This window comes from Hypanus sabinus, unplaced genomic scaffold (genome assembly GCF_030144855.1).
Source record: "Hypanus sabinus isolate sHypSab1 unplaced genomic scaffold, sHypSab1.hap1 scaffold_775, whole genome shotgun sequence".
In the NCBI taxonomy this organism is placed as follows: Eukaryota; Metazoa; Chordata; class Chondrichthyes; order Myliobatiformes; family Dasyatidae; genus Hypanus; species Hypanus sabinus.
The window spans coordinates 145,630-173,480 of NW_026781626.1; the positions used below are offsets into that span (position 1 = coordinate 145,630).

General features: G+C 44.4%; 1 protein-coding gene across 5 annotated transcripts in view; it reads left to right on the forward strand.

Moving 5' to 3' along the window:
* The first annotated feature begins 984 nt into the window (after nucleotides 1–984).
* LOC132390117 (NACHT, LRR and PYD domains-containing protein 3-like) overlaps nucleotides 985–27,851 on the forward strand; it is a 42,870-nt gene continuing 16,003 nt past the window's right edge. The window contains exons 1-7 of one of the 5 annotated variants that reach the window (XM_059962709.1): nucleotides 985–1,101; nucleotides 13,201–13,355; nucleotides 16,853–16,938; nucleotides 21,038–21,325; nucleotides 22,263–22,429; nucleotides 24,937–25,108; nucleotides 26,948–27,013. In XM_059962709.1, the coding sequence (XP_059818692.1) occupies nucleotides 16,929–16,938; nucleotides 21,038–21,325; nucleotides 22,263–22,429; nucleotides 24,937–25,108; nucleotides 26,948–27,013 (703 nt within the window). In that variant the 5' untranslated portion in view covers nucleotides 985–1,101; nucleotides 13,201–13,355; nucleotides 16,853–16,928. Of the gene's footprint in view, nucleotides 1,102–1,598; nucleotides 1,720–2,691; nucleotides 2,790–13,196; nucleotides 13,356–16,852; nucleotides 16,939–21,037; nucleotides 21,326–22,262; nucleotides 22,430–24,936; nucleotides 25,109–26,947; nucleotides 27,014–27,851 lie in introns of those variants that run through there. The other 4 variants (XM_059962706.1, XM_059962708.1, XM_059962707.1 and 1 more) reach the window with 4 other exon arrangements.

The following is a 27,851-nucleotide window of genomic DNA, read 5'->3' on the forward strand; positions in this document are numbered from 1 at the left end:
AAACCCAGAAGGTATCAACTCATTATGGTTACAGAGAAACTACAGTGCAGGTAGATATGTGATGCAAGTTCACATCTTGTTAGATTGTGAGGCCAAGGGTCCATCTCATCACACTGGGGCACATTCAATTTGCTTCTAACAGCAAAATAGAAACTGTCCTTGAGCCTGGTGGCATGTTTCTGTTTTATTTGATCTTCGACCCAAGAGGAGGGTGAGAAGAGAGAATGTCCAAGACTGTGGGGATCTTTCCTTATGTTGGCTGCTTTACGAGTCAGCGTGAAGTGTAGACAGAATCCATGGAGAGGAAGTTAGTTTCTATGATGTACTCAGCTGTGTTCACAGTTCTCTGCTATTTCATTCAGTTAAAGGAAGAGCAGTAACCGTATGAAGATATGAAGCATCGGGATGGGATACTTTCTGCGGTGCATTGATAAAGCGTGTGGAGTAGAAAGGGGCATTTTCTAGAGTTCTTATTGCTTCGACTGTCTTTGTGGTATTGTAATCTGTTATCTACTAGTGCGTATTATTATTTCAGTATTTCTGTATTACTGGAGGACCATCAGAGTTTGCCCTTTATGCCATCTGATAATCCCCTGCCCATTTTGTTCATCCTCTACCCAGTCTGCATCCCACCACCATAAATGATATATATCAACCATCTTGTTCAACCTCTGCCCAGCCGGTATCCCATTGATGCAATGATATATTTCATCAATATCTCTTTCAATCTTTGTATTCATTGTGAAGTGTCATTTTGCATCTTTTCCAGAATTTTTTTTTGATAGCTGGGACTGCCAGAGGTTTAATTGAACACAGCCCGTGGCAGGGTAAAGGCAGTCATTTCAATTTTAGTTTCACCGTCACAAAATGGCTGCAGGGTAATCTTTGTCACAATGGAACTTATAGCATATGAAGCTGAGTTTGTTATTTCCTTTCTCGGTTATTTTCGGTGAGCCACTTCCTCTGTCTCCACGGTAACAGCCAGTCGGAGTTGCAGCAAGTGTTGCACTTCGTTACCGCTCTGTGGTCACCGCCTTTCAGCGGAGAGACAGTGGCCTCGGGAACAAAAGTAACAGAATGATAGTGGGAGGAAAGGATGCTGTGAGTATTGACTGTATCGAATATATTACACTAGGATCGGAATGAACTCAGAACTAACAAATTGGTTGGGGTGGGGTGCCTTTTACAGTCTAGGGTGGCAATCAGTAACTAGCTGTGCATTACTGTGGCAGGAAGTTTAAAGTCAGGAGGTGAACATGCTGGAACCGCTCAGCAGATCGGCAGCATCTCGGACAGTCTCAGTTCTGAAACAGAGTCTTCCACAATCTGTCCTTTCAGAGATGTCGTCTGATGTACTGAGTTCCCAGCGTTTTCTACTTTATAATTTTTCGTTTTGTTCCTGCTACACTGCGGAATACATAACAGGCAGCTGTGCTGGGCAAGATCCCACAGAGCAAGAAGATTTTGATCAGATGTGCTCGGTTTAACTGCTGGAGACGGGCTGAAGTGTATACGCATCCTTTATACAGACCGGGGACCAGCCTGAGCACCGGCCCCGGCAGAGGGTCATTAGGTTCCAATTCCACCTTAATTTTGAATCGGAAATGGCAGGAACACCTGCCGGCAAATCGCCGGCACCAAAGCGTCTTTGTATGGGTGAGAATATAGGGCCGGTGAATCTGAGGACATGGAACTGGCAGTATACGGGCTTCCGTCCAGGTTCGTAATTCGACAGCTGGGATCGGAATTTTCTCAGTCTGTACTGAAGCTGAAATCCTGGGCGGTTGGGCATTGGTAATGGGGAAGTTAGCGTCTAAACAGCCAAATAGGACATCATATCTGTCAGGTATTTTGGATATTATTTAGGAGTAAACTAGGGAGTTGGGTGAAGTTGGGCAGTGATGTTGTTCATCTGAACTTTGGTAAAGTATGTAACAAGATCCCGCATGGCAGCTGATCTGGAAGGTTCGGTCACGTGGGATTCACGGGGAGCTGGCGAGATGGATTCACACCGAGCTCGAGAACAAGAAGCAGAGAAGCAGAGGGAGATGATTAAAGATGGTTTGAGCGAATGTAGCCATGTGACGATCGGGATGTGTGTGGCAGTGTTGAGCCCTCTGTACTTCACTATTCATGTCATCAGTTTAGCAAGTTTGAATTGAACTGATTTCTTACATCCTTCAGATATATGAGTAAAAGTCTTTAGGTTACGTCTCGGTCTAAATGTGCAATGTGCAATCAAAGTAATTTATAATAATTTAAAATAAATTGAAGAGTCCATATAAAATAGATTACCTCAAATCAACGTGAGTTAATTAGTCTGACGACCTGGTGGAAGAAGCTGTTCCGCTGACTGTTGGACCTGCCTTTTATGCTGCGGTACCGGTTGTCAGATGGTAGCAGCTGGTATTGATTGTGGTTGGGGTGACTCTGGTCCCCAATGATCCTTCGGGCCCTTTTTACAAACCTGCCCTTGTAAATGTCCTGAATAATGGGAAGTTTACAACTACAGATGCGCCGGGCTATTCGCACTACTGTCTACAAAGTCCTGCGATAAAGGGAGGTACATTTCCCATACCAGGCAGTGATGTAGCCAGTCAGGATGCTCACAGTTGTAGCCCTATAGAAAGTTCTTAGGATTTGGGGGCCGATACCGGACTTACTCAAACCCGAGGTGAAAGAAGGGCTTTTGTGCCTTTTTCACCACGCAGCTGGTGTGAACAGACCACATGAGGTCCTCGGTGATGTGGATGCCGAAGAACTTAAAGCTCAGCCCCACATCCATTAATGTAAGTAGGAGTTAGCCCGTCTCCGCTCCTCCTGTAATCCATAACCAGCTCCTTTGTGTTTGTGTCATTGAGGGAAAGGTTGTTGTTTTGCCACTACTGTGTAGAGAGATGACTTCTTCCCTGTAGGCCACGTCGATATTGCTTGAGATGAGGCAAATCAATGTAATCTCGACGACAAACTTAACTAGGAGATTAGAGCTGTGCGTGGCGACACAGTCATGGGTATACAGGGAGACTAAATTCGGGTGACTGGTTGATAAGGCAACAGGTGAGAATGAATTTCAAAGACATCTTGGCCAATTATGGAGATGGAATGAAGAATGGCAAATTGTTTTCAACTTGGACAAGTGAGAGATGGTGCAGTTTTGACAGTCAAACTAGGTGGGACTGGTATAGTGAATGGGAGGGCACCGAGTGTTGTGTAACAGAGCGAACTGGGAGTACAGGAGTACAGTTCACTGAAAGTGGACATTCAGGTATAGAGGGTGAAAAAGAAGGCTTTAATCAGCAGTTAGGGCATTTAGTTCCGGATTATGGATATTATATTTTAGTTATATAAGTTGCTGCTGCGGATACACAGTGTATCATGTACAGTTGTGTTGACCCTACTGCAGGAAAGATATTGTCAATCTGGAGAGGGTGCAGAAAATATTGATGAAGATTTTGCCTGGACTAGAACATAGTAATAGAATACTACGGCAATTTACAGGCCCTTCGGCCCACAAAGTTGTGCCGACCCTCAAACCCTGCCTCCCATATAAACCCCCCAGTTTAAATTCCTCCATATAGCTTTCTAGTAGACTCTTAAACTTCACTAGTGTATCTGCCTCCACCACCGAATCAGGCAGTGCGTTCCACGCACCAACCACTCTCTGAGCGAAAAACCTTCCTCTAATATCCCCTTTGAACTTCCCTCCCCTTACCTTAGAGCCATGCCCTCTTGCACTGAGCAGTGGTGCCCTAGGGAAGAGGAGCTGGCTGTCCACTCTGAATATTCCTATTAATATCTTGCACACCTCTATCATGTCTCCTCTCATCCTCCTTCTCTCCAAAGAGTAAAGCCCTAGCTCCCTTAATCTCTGATCATAATCCATACTCTCTAAAACAGGCAGCATCCTGGTAAACCTACATGTACCCTTTCCAATGCTTCCACTTACTTCCTATTCTGAGGAGACCAGATCTGGATACAGTACTCCAAGTGTGGCCTAACTAGAGTTTTATAGAGCTGCATCATTCCATCGCGTCTCTAAGACTCTATCCCTCGACTTATGAAAGCTAACACCCCATAAGTTTTCTTAACTACCTAATCTACCTGTGAGGCAACTTTCAGGGATCTGTGGACATGTACCCTCCGATTCCTTTCCTACCCCACACTACCAAGTACCCTGCCGCTTTCTTTGTACTCTGCCTTGGAGTTTGTCCTTCCAAAGTGTACCACATCACACTTCGCTGGTTTGAACTCCATCTGCCACTTCCCAGCCCACATCTGCATCCTATCAATGTCTTGCTGCAATCTTCGACAATCCTCTTCACTACCTACAACACCACCAACCTTTGTACCGTCTGCAAACTTGACAACCAACTCTTCTTCCCCCACATCCAGGTCGTTAATAAAAATCAGAATAAGTAGAGATCCCAGAACAGATCCTTGTGGGACACGTCAAGTCACAACCTTCCAATCTGAATGTACTCCCTCCACCATGACACTCTGCCTTCTGCAGGCAAGTCAATTCTGAATCCACCTGGCCAAGCTTCCCTGGATTCCATGCCTTCTGACTTTCTGAATAAGCCTAGCATGTGGAATCTTGTCAAATGCCTTACTAAAATCCATGTAGATCACACCCACTGCACTACCCTCATGTATATACCTGGTCATCTCCTCAAAGAGCTCTGTCAGGCTTGTTAGGCACGATCTGCCCTTCACAAAGGCATGCTGACTGTCCCTGATCAGACCATGATTCTCTAAGTGCCCATAGATCTTATCTCTAAGAACCTTTTTCAACAGCTTTCCCAACACAGACGTAAGGATCTCTGGTCTATAACTACCTGGACTATCCCTACTATCTTTTTTGAACAAGCGGACAACATTCGCCTCCCTCCAATCCTCCGGTAGCATTCCCGTGAACAACGAGGACATAAGGATCCTATCCAGAGGTTCAGCAATCTCTTCCCTTGCCTCGTGGATCAGCCTGGGGAATATTTCGTCCTAATCCGTCCTAATGTATTTTATTGTATTAATGTATTAATGTATTTTAACAAATCCAACACCTCCTCTCCATCAATATCAACATGCTCAGAACATCAACCACACTCATTTTGTCCTCACCGTCATCAAGTTCCCTCTCAGTGGTGAATATCGAAAAGAAGTATTCATTGAGGAACTCGCTCACTTCCACAGCTTCCAGACACATCATACCAATTTTATCTTTAATCGGCCCTACCTGCACTCCTGTCATCCTTTTTTTCATTACATAATTGAAGAATGCCTAGGGGTTTTCCTTTACCCTACTCACCAAAGCCTTCTCATGCCCCCTTCTTGCTCTTCTGAGCTCCTTTCTTGCTACCCTATATTCCTCAATAGACTCATCTGATCCTTGCTTCCTAAACCTCATGTATGCTGCCTTCTGCCACCTGACTATATTTTCCAATTCACTTGTCACCCATGGTTCCTTCACCCTACCATTCTTTATCTTCCTCACCGGGACAAATTTATACCTAACATCCTGCAAGAGATCCTTAAACATCGACCACATGTCCATAGTACATTTCCCTGCAAAAGCATCTTCCGAATTCACACCTGCAATTTATAGACTTATAGCCTCATAATTTGCTCTTCCCCAATTAAAAATGTTCCTGTCCTCTCTGATTCTATCCTTTTCCATGATAATGCTAAAGGCCAGGTCACTGACCTCCAGATGCTTACCCACTGACAGATCTGTGACCTGACCCGGTTCGTTACCTAATACTAGATCTAATATGGCATTCCCCCTAGTCGCCCTGTCAACAAATTGTGACTGGAATCCATCTTGGACACACTTAACAACCTCTGCCCCATCTAAATCCTTGGAACTGATCAAGTGCCAATCAATATTAGGGAAGTTAAAGTCACCCATGATAAGAACCCTGTTATTTTGGCACCTTTCCAAAATCTGCCTCCCAAACTGCTCCTCGGTACCTCTGCTGCTACCAGGGGGCCTATAGAATACCCCCACTTGAGTAACTGCTCCCTTCCCGTTCCTGACTTCCACCCATACTGACTGAATCATAGGGCTGAGTCATAGGAAGAAGTTGGCCATTCTGGATCTTCATTCCAGAGGACCATAAGGATGACATTGTAGGTGTTTATGAAATCAAAAGGGAGTATAGATAACGTGGTTGGTCGTGTTATTTTCCCCAGGGGTCAAGATTCAAAATTGTTTAATGTCGTTCCAGTAAACAAGTGTAAATGAGAACAAAATAATTTTTACTCTGGATTCAAAGTCAGACAGAAAACAACGATAGAGTCCACAATAATAAACAAAACACAATACATAAAGTATGATGGTATAAAAAAATTGATCGTCTGTCCATACAGTGACGTTAGGCACAGGAGAGTCCAGACATATGGAGACTGATATTGATTGTCCGTAAAGTGACGTTTGGACACTTTATGTCCAGGAGTGTCTGGACATCTGGAGACTGACATTGATTCTATGTCCATAAAGTGACGTTAGCTACAGGAGTGTCTGTACATATGAGACTGACATTGATTGTATGTCCATAAAGTGACGTTAGGCACGGAATTGTGTGGAAATATAGACTCTAAAATTGATTGTCTGTCCATAAAGTTACTTAAGGCACAGGAGTGTCAAAAACTGTCAGAAAATGTTAAACTAGTAGTCGGTGTGGTGTGGAGGGTGGGCTAGTGAGTAGAGGTGTTAATCAGGCTTACTGCCCGAGGAAAATAACCGTTCTGAGCCTGATAGTCCTGGCGTGGATATTACAGATCCACAATTCCTTTAAGGTAACACCAGAGTCGTAAAGAGAGTTTTTGGCATATCGACCTTTATAACGCAGGCTATTAGGCAGAGGGGTAGGGATATTAATGCTAAAGTTGTAAAAGACACTGTGATTCCAAAATATGCAGAAATGTGGGCCGTTCTGGTCAACCACTTGGAGGAATGATATCCATAAGCTTGAAAGAGTGCGGGAAAAATAAACGGACGTTGCTGGTATTTCAGGAAATAATTATGGTGATAGATTGAACAGGTTAGAACTTGATTACCTGGAATAAAGGGCAATGAGGGGCTTTCCTAGCTGGTTTCCAGCTTTTCTATGCATTTTCTCCTACAATTAAAAATGTCCATGGACCCCAGGCTGGGAACCCCTACTAGAGATCTAGAAATCTATGATGGTATAAATAGGGTGAATAGACAATCGACAATAGACAATAGGTGCAGAAGTAGACCATTCGGCCCCTCGAGTCTGCACCGCCATTCTGAGATCATGGCTGATCATTCACTATCAATAACCAGTCCCTGCCTTGTGCCCATATCCCTTGATTCCCCTATCCATCAGACATCTATCTAGCTCCTTCTTGAAAGCATCCAGAGAATTGGCCTCCACCGTCTTCCGAGGCAGTGCATTCCACACCTCCACAACTCTCTGGGAGAAGAAGTTTTTCCTCAACTCTGTTTTAAATAACTGACCTCTTATTCCCAGTCCATGCCCTCTGGTACTGGAGTTTCCCAACATCTGGAACATATTTCCTGCCTCAATCCTATCAAATCCTTTAATTATCTTAAACGTTTCAATCAGATCCCCTCTCAATCTCCTGAATTCCAGTGTGTACAAGCCCAATCTCTCCAATCTCTCTGCGTAAGACAGCCCAGCCATCCCAGGAATCAACCTAGTGAATCCACGCTGCTCTTCCTCAATTGCCAGAATGTCCTTCCTTAAACCTGGAGACCAAAACTGTACACAATATTCCATGTGTGGTCTCACCAGGGCCCTGTACAAATGCAAAAGGACATCCTTGCTCTTGTACTCAATTCCCCTTGTAACAAAGGCCAACATTCCATTTGCCCTCTTCACTGCCTGTTGCACTTGCTCATTCACCTTCATTGACTGGTGAACTAGGACTCCTAGGTCTCTTTGCATTTCTCCCTTACCTAACTCTACACCGTTCAGACAATATTCTGCCCTCTTGTTCCTGCTTCCAAAGTGGATAACTTCACATTTATGCACATTGAATGACATCTGTCAAGTATCAGCCCACTCACCCAGCCTATCCAAGTCTCCCTGTATTCTCCTAACGTCCTCTTCGCATGTCACACTGCCACCCAGTTTAGTATCGTCAGCAAACTTGCTGATATAGTTTTCAATGCCCTCATCGAAATCGTTGACATAAATCGTAAAGAGCTGTGGTCCCAATACAGAGGAGCCCTTTGGTACCCCACTAGTCACCTCTAGCCAGTCCGAGAAACACCCATTCACCGCTACCCTTTGCTTTCTATCTGCCAACCAGTTTTCTATCCATGTTGAAACCCTGCCCCCAATGCCATGAGCTCTGATTTTACTCACCAATCTTCTATGTGGCACCTTATTGAATGCCTTCTGAAAATCTAGGTACACTACATCCACTGGCTTACCCTCGTCTAACATCCTTGTTACACCCTCAAAAACTCCAACAGATTAGTCAAGCATGATTTGCCCTTGGTAAATCCATGCTGGCTCGGCCTAGTCCTATTACAGCCATCAGGATATGCCACTATTTCGTCCTTAATTATGGACTCAAGCATCTTCCCCACGACTGACGTTAGGCTAACAGGGCGATAGTTCTCCGTTTTCTCCTACCCTCCCTTCTTGAAAAGTGGGATAACTTTAGCCACTCTCCAATCTTCAGGAACGGATCCTGAATCTAAGGAACATTGGAAAATGATTACCAATACATCCGCAATTTCCTGAGCCACCTCTTTTAGAACCTTCGGATGCAGACCATCTGGACCCGGGGATTTAGTAGCCTTCAGTCCTATCAGTCGACTCATCACAGTTTCTTTCCTAATGTCAATCTGTTTCAATTCCTCTGATATCTTATGACCCTGGCCCATCCATACATCTGGGAGATTGCTTGTGTCCTCCCTGGTGAAGACAGATCTAAAGTATGCATTAAATTCTGTTGCCATTTCCCTGTTTCCCATAACAATTTCTCCCAATTCATTCTTCAAGGGGCCAACATTGTTCTTAACTATCTTCTTTCTCTTCACATAGCTAAAAAAGCTTTTGCTATCTCCGTTTATATTCCTGGCTAGACTGAGCTCATACCTGATTTTTTCTCTCCGTATTGCTGTTTTTAGTTAAGATCTGCTGTTCCTTAAAACTTTCCCAATCATCTGTATTCCTACTTATCTTAGCCCTGTCATACTTCTTTTTCTTTAACGCTATACAATCTCTGACTTCCTTTGTCAACCACTGTGGACCCTTCCCCCTCTTTGAATCCTTCCTTCTCGTTGGAATGAACTGCTTTTGCATCTTTTGTATTATGCCCAAGAATATCTGCCACTGCTGATCCACTGTCTTTCCTGCCAGGGCATCCGCCCATTTAACTTTGGCCAGCTCTTCCCTCATGGCTCCGTAGCCTCCTTTATTTAATTGCAACACTGACACATCTGATCTGCCCTTATCCCTCTCAAATTGTAGATAAAAACTTATCATGTTATGATCACTACTTCTTAATGGCTCCTTTACTTCAAGATCACTTATCAATTCCTGTTCATTACACATCAACAAGTCCAAAATAGCCTCGTTCCTGGTTGGCTCAAGCACAAGCTGTTCCAAAAATACATCCCTCAGACACTCCACAAACCCTATCCTGGGTTCCAGTACCTACCTGATTCTCCCAGTTCACCTGCATGTTGAAATGTCCCATAACGACTGCTTTACCTTTAGCACATGCCAATGTTAAATCCCTAATCAACTTGTACCCAATATCCACGCTGCTGTTTGGGGGCCTGTAAACAACATCCATTAGGGTCTCTTTACCCTTACTGTTCCTCAGCTCAATCCACACAGACTCTGCTTCCCCTGTTCCTAAGTCACCCCTTGCTAAGGACTGAATCTCATTCCTCACCAACAGGGCCACCCCACCACCTCTTCCCATATTTCTGTCTCTACGATAGCACGTATACCCTGCAGGTAGGCATTTTCCCCTCGGGTTGGGGAATATCATGGATTATGGCAAAAAGTCAGACAGTTAAGCGGAATCTGAGTGAGGAATACTTCAGTCAGCGGATGGAGCGAATGTGGAACAAGCTCCGAGAAGAAGTATGAGATGAAGGTTCAATTGTGGTATTTGAGAGATGTTTGCTTGGGTATATGGATGAGGGAAGTACAGAGGAAAATGGTCTGGGTGCAGGGGGATGGAACCACACCGAACATGGCTGGAACTGAATGGGCTATCAGCACTGTGTCTGTGCTCAAAGGGCTTTGTGAATCTACATTGAAACTTCCACACATAATCGACATTTATTGCAGACGGGTCGTATCCAACAATGTGTTTTTTTTTATTTTGGAACAGCGTCTGCACTGCTAAGAGCTGTGTAGAACTGGAACTACCATGAGATTTTGTGAGTGCACCACAACAGGGAAAAAACAACCACTGGAAATTTAGTATCACCATTACAAAATGGCTGAATGTTCAGTTCATCTTTGTCACAATGAAACAGGAAACCTGTGACATTGAGTTTGTTATTTCCTTGCTCGTTTATCACTGCAAACCACTTCCTCCGTCACCAGGGCAACAGCTCACTAGAGCTGCAGAGAGTGTTGAACATGTTTATCGCTCTCTGGTTGCTGACTCTCAGCGGAGAGAGTGTGGCCTCCGACACTTTGAGCATTTACTGTCCGGGATGGAATGAAGAAGACTGTAGGGATTGTATTTATGCAATATTGTTCAGGGTATCAAACATCTTGCAGTCAGTCAATCGTTTCTGCATCAAAAGAACAAAAAGAAATTCTCCCGTACTGAGTTTCCAGGGCTATAGTTTCAATTTTATGTTTATAACATTTTGTTCCTGTTACACGACGGGGAAAGTGGCTGCTAATTGACCTGGGCTACACCGCACTCAACAATAAATTAATGAACAACTGTGCTCAATGTAACTGTGGAGGCAAGTTGAAATGTATCAGCACCTTCTTTGTGACCCAATGCCCAAGTTTCCCGGCTGATCCCCGTCCAGACAAAGGATCATCAGGCTCCAGTTCTGTCGAGGAGTGTACGATTTTGAACTGGGATTAGCTGAGGAACTGACGCATATTACCGGCAACAATGAGCCCTGGGAGAGTTGATGCTTGAGATGCAATCTAGGGAAGGGGGCTCCAGGAATATGGAAATGTCAGTGTTTGGGCTTCGGTCCACGTTGGTGCTTTTACAGATGTGGCTGGATGTTCCTCCTTCCGCAATGAAGCAGACGTCTCCGGGGGCGACGTGATATTGGTAGAGTGAATCTCTCAGTGTGAGATGTGAGAAAACCCAGTGTGAGATGTGGAAAAGATGTGCGAGGCTCCCGGTGTGGGCTCTGACCCTCTGAGGTTGCATCCTGGGATACCCACACATTTTTTGACCCAGATAGAATGAATCAGAGGATCAGGTTTTCCGGGTTTCCGAGATGTTGAGCGAGTATTTCTGTGCTCAGGTGTTTAGTTCTTAAGTTCCTTTGGAAGTAAAGCAGAGAATGAATTCCCATTCCATCCCTCACAGGGAGAGGCTGTGAGTAAATACGCTATTTTATGTTTGCACCAGTAGAAATAGACCGGGGTTTCAGAATTAAATTCGCATTTGGGAATTCCCCATCACTCTCACCTGTATAGCTGCCAGTGGGAGTTAAACAGAAATTCAAGATGCTGAAGATAGAATAGAACATAGAACTGTGCATCACAGGAACAGGCCATTCATTCGGCCACAATGGTGTGCCAAAACCAGCTGAAAAGTAAATCAAACACCATCCCCCAAAAACTAACGGCTCCTACCTACACTATGCCCATATCTTTTCAATCTTCCTCACACACCTGTGCCTATCTAAACGTCTCTTAAAAGCCTCCAATGTATACGCTTCCAACCGTAACAGACAGCGCAATCCAGGCATCCACACCTGTCTGAGAAAAACAACTTGCCCTCACATGTGCTTTGCATCTACTCCCTCACTCCTTCATTGCATGTCCTCTGGTAGTAGACATTTCTAAACAGCGAAAAGATACTCCCTGTCTACTCTATCTATGTCTTTCATAATCTTTTATACCTCTATCAGATCTTCCATAAATCCCCACCTTTCTGTTACTCTGAACAACCCAAGATTTTCCACTAAAAACTGGATGATGTTTGAATCAATTCTAACGAAATGTCAGGAAACCGAATCGCTAACATTTTCCCTCTCCTGGCAGCTGTTCCTTAACTGCTGAGCGTTTCTAGTGATTCCAGTTTCTCTTTATTGCATTCACCCTGGAACATTTCAAATCTCCTGCGAATGGACCAGTGCACCAGTGCTCGTTTTCTGAGAGTTGATGGGAAAGTAAATAATCCACACCTTTTCCCAGTACATTAAACTGGTAACAATTGTCCTGTTCTTCCCAGAAATGTATTCAGTATAGTTATTTCCAACAAGGTTCAAAGAATAATCTGAGGAATGATAAGCATTATGCATGTGGAGCATTTGATGTCCCTGGGCCTGTGATCAGTGGAGTTCAGAGGGATGGTGACAGGGTTGGGGGGGGGGGGAAGTTGGGGCAGTAGTGATTATTTACATCAACTGAATAACAACAAGTCTGGACGCAGTGGGAATGGAGAGAATGTATTGATTAGATGGAGAGTCTGTGATCTGAGAGAGCAGCCTCAGAATAAAGAAGCTGAGATGAGAGCAATTACTTTAGCCAAATGTTGGTTGATCTGTGGAACTTGATACCACAGAGGGTAGTGGAAGCTTTCGTTGGGTATATTCATGTTCTGTATTGCTGAATAGATCGAGTGGTAAAGCAGGGGAGCAAAAATACAGCGTGAGAAAATGAATCCTCCGTGATTGATTATGGGGTAAACCAGAATGACCGAATCACCTAATTCTACTCCTATACATTATGAATTGTAACTTATACCATGACTGAACGATGACCTATTTGTATCCTATCACAAAAAAAAGAGAAAACATGCACTTTCTGGAAATATAGGCAACACACACAAAACGCAGAAGGAACTCATCAGGCCAGGCAGCGTCTATAGAAGGGAGTAGAGTCGACGTACTAATGCTGCCTGACCTGATGAGTAACAGTTACAGATTGTTTTTTCACTCGGATAAATGTATATGCGTTCAAGAATTAATGTTCAATGAGGTAATGCTTTGTTCACCTTTGTGTTAGTAACGTTCTTCATTATCTGGTTAGTTAGATCTGGGCTGAGAGATTTGTTGGAAGAAAGGCCACGACTGGAAGAAAAGCATAACTGACGACGAAGGAACAGCAACAAGTGAACCAAATCGAGGAGAGAGAGCACTAACTGGCGAGATCCCTGAGTTTCCATTGATTCACTCAGGAGAAAGTTTGGTGAGTCTCATTTACTGAAAGGCTAGACCTTTAGACATTACATTTCTGTACCAAGGAGGGTAGGAAATACCTGGAGTGAGACTGAATAAGCCTAGAAATACCATTTATGCCTCTATCAGACCCAGATGAAATCATTCGAGTTCTGCTACTGTGCTGTCAGCATGAGTTCCGTGAAGCTACGCACATTCCCTCATATTGTGATCTCATTGCAAACATCACTTCTGATGTTTCCTTGCTTGGCTGTGCTAGGTCACAATTATCTCGAAATGCGTTGAGAATTTCCTTGCTTTAGAAGACGCCATAGTTGTTTCCTGCTGTAGTGATTGCAGAAATGAGAAATTACCATGAAGTACAGCGACATGTCATTGATTACTCTGTCTATTGCAAGCTGCATGGATATACTTGCCCTCCAGTGTATAGCCGTGCTAGCCTCTGCTAAGAGAAAAACTTAAGGAAACCAAGTCTCCCAGCATCACATTTCATTCAGTCCAAACTAGCAAATGCCAATCAATAATTTACATTTACATACCCTTTTGTCGTAAAGTACTTTTCTACTAATAAATTGTCAGAACCTACCCATCAATGATTAAGCAGAATTAGGTTTTTCAATGAAGTTATGTTCCCGTTTGATCCTGTACCAAACCTGTACTTGAAATGAACAAATGTTCTTGCTGCCAGGACTGGTGGAGCTGCCGGGGTCGGTTTAAACTCAGTCGTTGCGGGAGGGGAACCAGAGTGCTTTGGCAAATGATAGAAGAGTTGATATATAGGTAGAAGCGACGTTCAGAGACACTGTGGAAGGATCGGTTGTAGACAAGGCATCATATAGCCAGTTGGAAATATGATTAATTCAGTACAATAAGTATTAAGAATAACAGTAACTTAGAACATAGATGGTACATGTTATCACCATTGCACAGACCTGACAGTTACAAGGGCAGGATTGGTGTTAGATGCTCCAGGTTTTAGTTGTTTCATAATAAATATGTCGGGGTGTTGAAAGGGCGAGAATTGTCTAATTAGGGATGGTATCACAGCTACATAAACAGAGGACATCAATGTAGGTGAAAGCCAGAAACGGAAAGGGGGCTATCATTCTGGGAGTATTCTATAGGCCTTCCCCAAAGCCACTGGGATAATGAGGGCAGATAACTTGTCAGTTTTGGGAAAGGTGCAAAAGCAACAAGGTTGTTATGATTGTTGGCCTCAACTTTCCTGATGTTGATCACCTCTATGTTCCAAAATGTGTCGGGGGCGGAATGCGTTGTGTTCCCAGGAAGGACTCTTGACATATTACGTGGATGGGCTAACTGGAGAAGGTGCCAAACTGCATCCCGAATGAGGCAATGATGCTGGTAAAATGACAGATGGCACTATGGGTGACCTTCTTGAGATAGTGACCACAACACTGGAACTTTCATCATGCTCATGGACAATGATCGTAGCAGACGATAAAAGGCAGTATTTAATTAGTGGATGGATATTCGGAGCACAAATTGGGAAAACATTTTCAAAGGGAAATGCACAACGGAACTGTGAAGTTTGTTTCAGGAACACGTGAATGCGGTTCAGGGTAGATTTGTTCCACACACAGTGAACGAATGTTTATATAAACGAACCGTGGTAAGCAAGAGGGAAAAGGAAGCATTATTTAGGTTTAGCAAGCAACATTCAAGCAAGGCTGTACAGAATTATAAGGTTGCCTAGAAGGAGCTTAAGAAGCGACTTAGAGGTCGAAGGGAACTTGACCAGTCCTTGGGAAGTAGGATGAAGGAAAGTCCAAGGTGTTATACATGTGGGTGAAGAAGAGGAGGGTGAAGAAGAGTATAAGACTACTCAGGAGCAAAGGTGGAAACGTGGCTGGAGGATGCGGTGACAGGTGAAGTGCTTAATGAATGCTTTGCTTCAGAGTTGCCAATGAGATAGGCAGTTGTTGTGACGATAGCATAGCAGCATGATAATTTTACGAAATAAATGTTGTTCAATCTACCTGTAAACAACACATTACTACAAGAAATGAGGGAGGAGATTACGGGGCATTGACAATGATCATTATATCCTCTCTGGCCACAGGGATAGTAATGCATGATTGGAGGCTGTCAAATGTTTATCCGTAATTCAACCCAATGGATTTATTCCTGGGGATTATAGACCAGTGAGTTTTACAACGGGGGTGGGCCAACCCATGGAACGGATACTTGGGGACAGCATTTGGAGAAGCATAATCTTATTAAGGGTTGCCATTTGGGCTTTATGATGGTGAGTGGAGTAAATGGAAGGGGAGGTGCTGGGGATAATTTTCCACAGTATGGACCAGTCACACACAGAATATCTACCAACATTTGGATCGGCAGAGTGTGTTCAGGAGACACCATGGAATTGTGCATGGAAAGTTGTGTTCAACAATACTTTTTAAACATTTTTGAAGGTGATTGTCAATGGAGATAGCGGAGTGTATGTTGACCTACAGTAAAGCCTTTGGCATGGTGCATCATGACAGCTTGGATGGAAGATAAGGTCCCATGTGGTACAGTGAGAGAAAGTTAGATAGATTCAAAAATTGCCCTGGAGGTAGCAAGCAAAGAGTCGTGGTTGAAGATTTCTCCTCGGAATGGTGGTGGGTAACTAGTGGTGTACCGCAAAGCTACAAGTTGGGACATTTGATATTCTTCATTTCAGAGAAATGATTTGAATGCAAATGCACACTACTTGACCAGTAAGTTCGTGGATGACACAAAATTATTTGATGGTGTTCTAGGTGAAGATTATCGTAGCTTATAGGGGATCTAAATGGGCAGAGGAGTGGTAAATAGATTGCAAAACCAACACGAGCAGCAACGGTTTCATGCAGAGACTGGTGATGATGCGAAGGAACCTGCACATGAGGCATAATTCTAGAAGCAGTTGTGATGTAAAGATAGAATGAAGAGGCCAGGAGGGAAATGGGCCCAACTTAGGAATTTAGGACCATCTCTGTGGGCACTGTGGTCGGCATTGTCTCTTTGGGCTGAAGGGTCTGTATCTGTGCTCTGTTGCTCTGTGACTCTATCAGTAGGATACTCCAGGTATCACTGGACAGACATACAGACATGGTGTGGGTGTTGATGTTAACAGTGAATGTTTTGTTCCTAAGCGAACTGCTGCTCTGATGCAGAGGATTGCGATACTGTCACATTTTCAAAGTAATCCGCCTCTCTCTGACGCACTGTCTGCTTGTATCGTGTAATTCAGCGCATTACCGAAATGCAACACTGAGCGTAATAGGAAGTCATTCCTGCCTGTGGCCATCAAACTTTACAACACCTCCCTCGGAGTGTTAGACACCCTGAGCCAAATAGCTGGTGCTGGACTAATTTCCATTTGGCATGATTAACTTATTATTATTTAATTATTCATGGTTTTCTATTGCTATATTTCTTCACTATTCTTGGTCGGCGAGGCTGCAACGAAACCCAGTTTCCCTCGGGATCAATAAAGTATGTCCGTCTGTCTACCAGCAGGTGGGACTGATCTGCACCGTGACCAAAGTGCAAACAAAACGACGACAATCAGCAATCGTCAGTCAGAATCAAAATGGCTACAGGTATGTTCATTGGGATCTTTACAACTAAACTTCTGCCCTTTTGCTGCACAATAGTACAGATGAAGAAACTTATACAGCCTCTAACAGGGCAGAGAAATGTTTCTTCAAGCAGTGTCATTGAACCCACTGGTAAAGATGCATTGTGTAATCAATCAATCCAACAGTTCCAGCATAGGGATCTGAAACCAGTAATGGTCGAATGACTCCGCTCACCAGGCAAAGCTTCACCTGAGTGAAAGGAGCCGGAGACCCTGAATCAGCAGGTTGAGAGTGAAACACAAACAGGAATGTGACAGCGGTGTCGTTTGTTACGTAAAAGTCCAGATTCGGGGGTTATTGCACATTGGGGCCTGTTTAGAGGTGGAAGACATCTCCAACTTTTATTTATAAAACTCAGAGATAGTTGCTAAGAGTATTTCCGGGATTTCAGAGATTGTATGATAATACAACATTTCTGGTTATATCGTGTGTTACGTATTCAGGCAACAATAAATATATGAGTTCGGCAAGGGTTTCTTATAACAAACAACACGTTTATTAAACACAGAAAACAAACCCCCCAAAAGAAAACAAACACTACCGTAACCGGAAACAGCTGCCGAGCGGCTGTTCAAACAGTTCGTAAAGTGATATTCTAAAACAGTTCTTTAAAGTGGTATTCCAAAACAGTTCTTAAAGTGATATTGCCAAAAGTTCGATATGCTCACAGTCCATTTAAAAGGAGAGACTTTATAGGACGATTTAGGTTCTCTTTCACGTCGCTTGCTTCGATCCCCGACGTCGAACTTCCCACGAAGAATTTACGAAACAGAACGGCTTAAAGGCACTGACCTTTCCTTCCACACTACCTTCAATCCTTTCTAGGTAAACCTAGGGATTAGCACGAAGATAGTCAACGAAATCCTTCCAAATAAGGATCAAACAAAGGTCGCCCCCGTTTCACCGTAGAAAGCGATTCTCCTCGATCTTTAACTTCCGAACTTCCAATCTTCACTCTCCACTAATTTCGAACTAACAGAATCATAAAGAACCTGCTGGCAATGACCTTTTAAACTTTAGACATTAAATAAAAACTTCATCCTTCAGTAAAACTGCGTCATCACTTCAAACACGCAGTGGCATGAAGTCAACCTGGCAAATCCAGCCACGAACTGCCCCTCCTCACAGGGTGGGGTCTACCTTTTATAACCTGTAAAAAATACCCGTCACATGATCTCTACTGGCGGGAAAATGACGTCATTCCACCATCACAAGTCCATCACCTCAAGTCCAGTACAGCTTCAACCCCAGTCACATGACAAGGGCTCCACTGTCATGTATCACGAGTACGTAACACGTGGCAGCTATCAACTCCCCCCTCGATGGGCAAAGTAGATGAGGGGAGTTTTCAAAACTCTGTTTCTGTAGCAGAGCTAAGAAGATTGCCAGCCTTGGAAATGGCTGAGGATCAGGAGACACTTCATCTTAGATAAACTTGAGGTCTGCTTCAGTGAATTACTGTCTGGTATGGAGGGGCTACTGCACAGGACCTAAATACCCTGCAGAAAGTTGTAAATCTAGTCAGCTCCATCTTGGGTACTAGCCTACAAATTATCCAGGACATCTTCAGGAAGTGCTGTATGAGAAAGGCAGCGTCCATTATTAAGGACCTTCAGCACCCAGGGCATGCCCTTTTCTCACTGTTACCATCCGAAAGCAGGTGCAGAAGCCTGTAGGCACACATTCAGTGATTCAGGAACAGCTTTTTCCCCTCTGCCATCCGATTATTAAATGGACGTTGAATCTTCGGACACTACCTCATTTTTTTTTTCAATATACAGTCCTCTGTTTTTGCACGTATTAAAAAAACAAATATTCAATATACATAATTGGTTTACTTGTTTATTGCTATTATTTTTCAATAGATAGTAGGTGCTATTCGGCCCTTCTAGCCAGCACCTCCATTCACTGTGATCATGGCTGATCATACACAATCAGTACCCCGTTCCTGACCTCTCCCCATATCCCTTGAGCCCGCTATCTATAAGAGCTCTAACTAACTCTCTCTTGAAAGCATCCAGAGACTTGACCTCCACTGCCGTCTGAGCCAGAGCAATCCACATATCCTCCACTCTCTGGGTGAAAACAGTTTTTCCGCTTCTCTGTTCTAAATGGCCACCCCTTATTCTTAAACCGTGGCCTCTAGTTCTGGACTCACCCATCAGCGGAAACATGCTTTCTGACTCCAGTGTGTCCAATCTCTTAATAATCTGATATGTTTCAATCAGATCCCCTGTCATCCTTCTAAATTTCAGTGTATACAAGCCCGGTCGCTCCAATCTTTCAACATATGACAGTTGAACATATGACAACATATGACAACATTTTTCCCTGCTAGATTATGTATTGAAATGCTGCTGCTAAGTTAACAAATTTCATGTCACATGCCGGTGATAATCAGTTTGATTCTGATTCTGTTTTACTACCCCAATCCATGTTTGATCTGTGGCCAAATGGTGAACCATTTTTTTAATATACCACTTTTTTTGCACGGTCTTTTAAAATATATTCAACATACGTAATTGGTTTACTTGATGATGATGATGATGATGATAATGATGATGATGATGATGATTATTATTATTATTATTTTCATTATTATTTTTCCCTGCTAGATTATGTATTGCATTGAACTGCTGTTGCTAAGTAAACAAATTTCACGTCACATGCCAGTGATAATAAATCTGATTCTGATTCTGTTTTCCAATCCATGTCTGGTCTGCGACCAAAAGAAGAGCATGAGTTTCTCAATATTTCCCACTTGAGATGATCTGCTACCTGAATTTAAATTTCCTGTATCTCTTATGGGAGATCCGGTATAACCAATGACCAACTGTCTCTGTCTCCGGTAGGCAGTTTGATTGTGATCAACACTTTGAATAAAGTTGGAACTAAACAGAGATTACATTCTGGAAACGGTTCCTTCGGCCCAACTAATTCATGCTGTTCCAAATGTCTATGAACTTGCCCGATTTCCCAGCAGCTTTTCCCAAATTTCCCTTGCAGACTTCTTCTATACTTTTTCCTGCCCACACCTCAACTTTGTAATTTTGTTTGTGTTTTCGGCCTCCTCTGGCTGCACGTCGTTTATACCCATATTCCGCCATGTGAAAAAAATACCTCTTTGGTCCCTTTTCAATTTCTGCCCAAAAGTCTCAGACTCTCCTACACTGGGAAAAGCACTATGACCAATTACCCTATCTACAGCCCTGATTATTTTAAGTATGTGTGTAAGGTTAAGCTTTATGCTCCAATGAGTCAGGGCAAACTGACCCACCTGAACCTTATACGGTAACACAAAAACAAAACAGTGCCATCCAGTAACGTACTTGTCAATCTCCTCGACACCTTTTCTAGCTGAATCGCATCCATACTGTCGATTAGCAACTGCAAATGCACGCAAAACTCTCTGAGTGAGACTTTAAATTTAGATACTAGAACTGCATGCCAATGACTTATATAGTTGTTACATGACGATAATGATCCAGGAGATGGGATGGGACTCAGTGGAACAGGTATCATAGACTTCAAGGTTATGGTCAGTCTGTAACCCAGGGGACTGGGCATTTTTTGTTCAATGCACTGGTTAGTCTGAGACCCAGGAGGCAAGACAGTGTGTGACAAATCAATTGGAGAACGTGTGGTCTGGAAGATCGGACCATGAGTAATCCAGTGGCTTGTCTGTGAGTGACACAGTTGACTGGACAGTATGTGATCCGGAGAGATTTATTTTTGTGTAAGATAACCCCAGCGATAATTCCCGGTATCAGGGATGCCGGACTATTAATAATCGCTGCTTATCAGTGTGTTCAGCTAATGTGTAGTCGGTGATCAGTATTATTATGTCGATCCATTTCTTTTTCTGAGAGTGGGTGTGTCCAGACACCGGCTTATCGGGATGGTCACCTAGCAGGAAGTGTGTTTCAAAATCATTCACCAGCATAGTCTCACTTCCAATCTGGTCCCCCAGAGTCTCGGCTACATTGCAGGCACCCATTCTGAATCCTTGTTCAGCTCCAGTATAAATCACTCTAAACCAGTTATTCATCGTTTACTTCAGGTGGAAAATTAAATCGGATACGGAAGGTACTCAATAGGTTCTTACCATGCAGCCCATCGAGGGCAGATGATCGTGACACGGGATGCAAGGGACCAATGCTGGGTCGAATTGAGAGCAATGTCCCTCTAGAATATGGTGTGGCCTCAGCGGAAGAGGAGCAAATTCAGCCCAGAGACAGTGACGTCAGAGACACTGGGCAGGACCCTGGAACTGGCACAAGTCAGGCGACTGCCTGTCAGCACGGAAGCTCATTAAACACGGAATTGTCAAGTGCCCAACAGGGAGTGGGTGAGTGAAATATAAGCATGATAGTGTCACAGAATGTGACAGGGGGAAGGGAAAATGCGTTGCCTTTTTGAAGGCTTGTTCAAAGAAAAGGGAGAATGTGTGCGTTAGGGTCAAGTGGTTTAGTTAGGCACGCGTTAACCCACTGCAGGAAATGTTCTACATGCTCTGAGGATTTCCTAGATGTGTATTGGAGGAAATGCAGCTGTCCAGATAAGAGAGTATTTCCGGGATATGAATTAAGGGAAACGTATTCGCCAAATGGAGAGAGCATCTCTTGTACGCGAGCATCATTGACAGCCTCAACAGCCATCCTCAATTGAAACAACTGAACTGGGTGGGATGGGGGTGTGTCTGTTTTTCGCTAAATTGGTCCTTCCGGTAAGGCAAAGCCCAAAACATTGTTGGGTAGGTTTTGTCTGTGACACGGACGTGAAAGGAAAACGAACCCAAGTGCAGGACTCCGACGCAGAGGTAGGATTAAGAGGCAGAATCTCCGTAACGAGTGTAGAATCGGGACCAGGCTGTGTCAGGACCTGGGAGACTTGGTTTACGGAGAGATATGGGGTTGAAGACGTGGAGCAAGTTTCCTCTCTCTCTGAGAGTCGACTAACAATCTGGCAAGAGCTAAGCGGAGCTGTCGGTGTCTTATCCTCCAGTGGCTTATGGACAGCAGGTGCTGGTGATTGACAGAAATAGGGAAAGATTGGGAATCAAGTCTGGAGATTAAGGAACAATTAAGGACGACAGGGAAAAGGTGGTGTATGCCAGCCAGAACCATGACAAAGTCAGTGTTTGAAATTAGTCCAAAATCCGTGCTTGGTGCTGAACACGGGTCAATATTGAGTTTCGAGACATGATTGGTTTACTGAGAGGTGTGAGAGCCGTGGAGATGAGGAATATCGGAGTTCATGTGTACATTATCTTATTATATTCACAGAGCTCGAGTTTACAATTTCTGACCTCCTGGCACAGGGGGGTGAATATCAACTCTACCAACTGACAAAGTTCTACTGGCACAGACTCCAACACGCAATTGAAGAAAAAGTTGAAAGACTTGGTTGGATGTTGACAAAGGAGGGACATTTCAGTAGAGAAGAAAATGAGGTGAGCGTATTTTGTGTATTGTCCCCTACTGCTGGTACCGGAGGGAGTGATCAGTATTAATCTCCTGCACGTCCAGGAGTTCGAAATGGCAGTCGAGACTTTGTTCTCTAGTTGTCTCCAGCAGTTCTGTTTTCAACTGTTAACGTGGGGAATACTGGGATCTGCAGGTTCAGCGTCACATATCCCTTCACACCTACTGCATTTGTCAGTGTGATGTAAGTGCAGTGGTTCCATATCTGGACTGCTGATCATGCAGTCAGTCTAAATGTAATATAACATAGAAAACATAGAATACCTACAACACAATACAGGCCCTTCGGCTCACAATGTTGTGCCGAACATGCCCCTACCTTACAAATGACTAGGCTTACGTTTCGCCCTCTATTTTACTAAGCTCCAAGTACCTATCTAAAAGTCTCTTAAAATACCCTATAGAATCCGCCTCCACCATCGTTGCTGGCAGCCCATTCCACGCAGTCACCACTCTCTGAGTAAAAAATCGACGCCGACATCTCCTCTGTACCTACTCCCTAGCACCTTGAAGTTTTGTCCTCTTGTCCTTTTAAGCACTGGGAAAAAGCCTCTGACAATCCACATGATAAATGCCTCTCATCATCTTGTACACCTCCATCAGGTCATCTCTCATGCTCCTTCGCTCCAAGAAGAAACGGCCGATTTCACTAAACCTATTCTCAGAGGGCATGCCCCCCAATCCAGGCAAAATCCTTGTAAATCTCCTCTGCACACTTTCTATGGCTTCCACATACTTCCTGTAGTTAGGCAACCAGTAGTGAGCACGGTACTCCAAGTGGGGTCTGATCGGGGTCCTATATCGCTACAACATTACCCCTCAGCTCCTAAATACAAAACCACGATTGATGAAGACCAATACGCCCTACGCCTTCTTTACCACAGTGTAAATATGCGCAGCTGCTTTGAACGTCCTATGGACTCGGACCCCAAGGTCCCTCAGAACCTCCACACTGCCTAGAGTCTTACCATTAATACTATATTCTGCCATCATATTTGTCCTACCAAAATGAACCACTTTACACCTATCTGGGTTGAACTCCATCTGCCACTTCTCAGCCCAGTTTTGCATCCTACCAATGCTCCGCTGTAAACTCTGATAGCCCTCCACACTATCCGCAACACTTCCAGCCTTTGTGTCATCAGCAAACGTACTAACCCATCCCTCCACTTCCTCATCCAGGTCATTTATTAAACTCACGATGAGTAAGGGTCCCAGAACAGATTCCTGAGGCAGTGCACTGGCGACCGACAGACAAGAGGCACTCCACATTGCTCTGTGTCCACAGAGCAATGACCCTTGGATCCCTCCTTACTTTCTCAATAAGCCTGGCATGGGGTACCACATCAAATGCCTCGCTGAAATCCATATACACTACTTCCGCTGCTCTTCCTTCATCAACGTATTTAGTCACATCCTCAAAAAATTCAATCAGGCTCGTAAGGCACGACATGACCTTGACAAAGCCATACTTACTATTGCTAATCATAATATATCTCTCCAAATGTAAATAAATCTGCCTCTCAGGATCTTCTTCATCAGCTTATCAACCACTGACGTAAACCTCACTGGTCTATAATTTCCTGGGCTGTCTCTTCTCGTTTTCTTGAATAAAGGAACTACATCCGCAACCCGCCAATCCCCAGGAGCCTCTCCCGTTCCCACTTATTTTTCTCCCGTGGACCCGGTGTGACTACCTATCTATAACTCCTTTTTCTCACCTCCTCGTCGAGCTGCATCTCCAGTTCCATAACTCGGGCCCTGACGAGTTGCAGCTCGACACATCGGGTGCAGATATGGCCGTCCGGGAGTCTCGGAGACACCAGGACTTCCCGCATTTGAAATCGAGCACAGAGAACACGCCTCACACACATATTACTTTCTTTCCCGCAATTAGCACAAGTTGACCTATCTCGGCGCTGTACAGCCTAAGCCCGTTCTAGACGAAGCCTTACCACTCTACTAACTCCCACTCCACTGCCCGCTCTGAACGCTGCCCGCTGGGTATGGCGGTCTTCGTTTTAATCCTTTCGTGGTCTACTTTGATGAGCTCTGGGAATGAACTTAATTCACTTCACAGCTTTGTGATTTAGTACTTACAAACTTTTCCCGCTCTACTGGCCGACGTCACGTGCCTGTGCAGTCTTGCCTCTCTTTTACTCCGAGTCGTAAAACTGCCTCGCTCCGAAATCCTTAGCCGTTCACCCGCAGCTTCTCGCTCCGAATTGATGGACAAGTAAATTAATCACGTAGCATCTACTGCAGGGTATCGGTAAATCCTTATTCTTACACAATAGTTATTTAGAATTTCCTTCAGTTACGTTCCCAGGTTAATGACTGAACCCAAGGAAGATGAGGCAGTAGCTGGTGACTGCATCAGCTCAGAAGCTACCGCGACCATGAACAGATATTTTCCTTCACATTTTCCATGTCTGTCTCTCTGCTGCAGAGTTAATTCATTGTATTCCTTTTACAGAAGGTCACTGAAATGACAGAGAAGGGAAACCGGACAGAGGGGTCCAGACTTTTCCTCAGTTTGGTGATGGACAAAGGCTCCCAGGCCCGGAGGTCGATGTGGGAATCCTTTGTGACGTGGAGGACTGAGCTACCGAAGTTGGACAGAATACTGAGGGAAATACAGGAGTTCGGTATGTTAAAAACACTCACTGAACACAAAGGCACATTGAAATAAACAATGTTAATTATTTTAGCAACACACACGAAATGCTGGTGGAACGCAGCAGGCCAGGCAACATCTGTAGGAAGAAGTACAGTCGACGTTTCGGGTCGAAACCCTTCGCCAGGACTGAGAGAAGAGATACGAAGAGATTTGAAAGTGGGAGTGGGAGGGGTAGATCCGAAATGTTAGGAAAGACAGGACGGGGAAGGATGAAGCCAAGAGCTGAAAAGTTGGTTGGCAAAACGGATACACAACTGGAGAAGGGAAAGGATCATAGGACGGGAGTCCAAGGGTTGAAATAAAGGGGGAGGGGAGCACTAGAGGGAGATAGAGAAAAGGCAAGGAGTGATTGTGAGAGGGGCAGAGAGAGATAAAGGGGGAGGGGGGTGTGGATAATAAATAAATAAATAAATAAAATGGGGTAAGAAGGGGAGGGCTTTAACAGAAGTTAGAGAAGTCAATGTTTATGCCATCAGTTTGGAGGCTACCCAGACAGAGTATAAGGTGTTGTTCCTCCAACCTGAGTGTGGCTTAATCTTGACAGTAGAGGAGGACATGGATAGACATATCAGAATGGGAATGGGACGTGGAATTAAAATGTGTGGCCACTGGGAAATCCTACATCCTCTGGCGGACAGACCGTAGGAGTTCAGCGAAACGGTCTCCCAGTCTGTGTAGGGTCTCACCAATATAAAGAAAGCCACACCGGGAGCACCGGAAGCAATATATCACACCAGCCGACTCACAGGTGAAGTGTCGACTCACCTGGAAGTATTTTCTGGGGCCCTGAATGGTGGAGAGGGAGGAAGTGTAAGGGCAGGTGTAGCACTTGTTCCGCTTACAAGAATAAGTTCCAGGAGTGAGATCGGTGGGAAGGGATGGGGGGGGGGCGATTGCGGGCGAATGGACAAATGGACAAGGGAGTCGCGTAGAGGGCAATCCCTGCAGAAAGCAGAAAGTGGGGGGGGGGAGGGAAAGATGTGCTTTGTAGTGGGATCCCGTTGGATGTGGCGGAAGTTACGGAAAATTATATGTTGGATCCGGATGCCGGTGGGGTGGTACGTGAGGACAATGGAAACCCTATCCGGAGTGTGGTGGCGGGAGGATGGGGTGAGAACAGATGTGCGGGAAATGGGAGCGATGCGTTTGAGAGCAGAGTTGATGGTGGAGGAAGGGAAGCCCTTTTCTTTAAAAAAAGGAAGACATCTCCTTCATCCTGGAATGGAAAAAACCTCATCCTGAGAGCAGATGCGGAGGAGACGGAGGAATTGTGAGAAGGGGATGGCTTTTTTGAAGAGATCGGGTGGGAAAAGCATTTGTCCTGATACCTGTGAGAGTCCAGAGATGGAGACATAAAGGCCATGAAAGGGGAGGGAGGTGTTGGAAATGGACCGGTAATTTGAGGGCGGTGTGAAAGTTGGAGGCAAAATTAATGAAGTCAACGAACTCAGCATGCGTGCAGGAGGCAGAGCCAATGCAGTCTTCGATGTAGCGAAGGAAAAGTGGGGGACGCATACCAGTATAGGCTTGGAACATGGACTGTTCCACAAAGCGAACAAACAGGCAGGCATAGCTGGGACCCGTGTAGCTGTCTATGCTGCACCTGTAGTTTGCAAAAAGTGGGAGGAGGCAAAGGAGAAATTAATAAGAGTAAGGATTAATTCCGCCAGACGGAGGACAGTGGTGTAAGAAGGTAACTGGTTAGGTCTGGAATCCAAAAAGAAGCGGAGAGCTTTGAGACCTTATTTTATTTTAGACCTTAATTATTTTAGGTCTGATTTCATGGATTTTTTAAAAATTTAAACAGGTCCTGATCGACAGGTGTACATGAACATTGCCCCGGTGTTATCAGAGTTACCCACTGAACTGATAGGTGAGTGATGAAATGCCACAACTCAAATAGCAGACTGTGACACGACAGAACCGCTGTATCAAAATTCACCATTAATCATTCTCTGATCTCTCGAATTCAAGTAACAATTCATAGAATCTCTCGTTGCAGCCTGACTATTATAAAATGTATTTTTCTATTAATCCAGTTGGTTCTGCAGACGGCTTCAGTCTAGGTTCAAATGCTCTGGGAATGCCCAAACACTCCTGGCGGGCTCCTGATACACTGTATCATCCAGTCCAGGCGACATTTCTATTTTCAGACCTTTCAGATACCGAAGCACCTTCTCCTTTGCAATAGCACTGAAGACTGAATTCTCTCCGGTCATATCCTTTATATTTTGTAATTTTCTAGTGACTCTCTGCGTGAAAAAAAATCTTTCCCCTGACATCTCCTCTGTATCTACCTCCAAGCACCTTAAAATTATGCCCTTTCGTGCTGGCCTTTTCATCCTTGGGGAAAAAATGTCTATGACTATCCACACAATCATTAGCTTGTACACCTCTATGAAGTTACCTCTGATCCTCCGTCGCTCCAAGGAGAAAAGGACGAGTTCACTCAACCTATTCTCATAAGGCATGCTCCCTAATCCAGGAAACATCCTTGTAATTCTCTTCTGCACCATATCTATGGTTTCCACGTCCTTATCTTAGTGAGGTGAACAGAACTGAGTACAGTACACCAAGATGGGTCTGACCAGGGTCCTATATAGCTACATTACCTCCCGGACATTAAACCCAAACCCACAATTGATGGGGGCCAATGATGAGAACCACAGTGTGAACCTGCGTAACACCTTTGGGTGTCCTATGGACTCGGA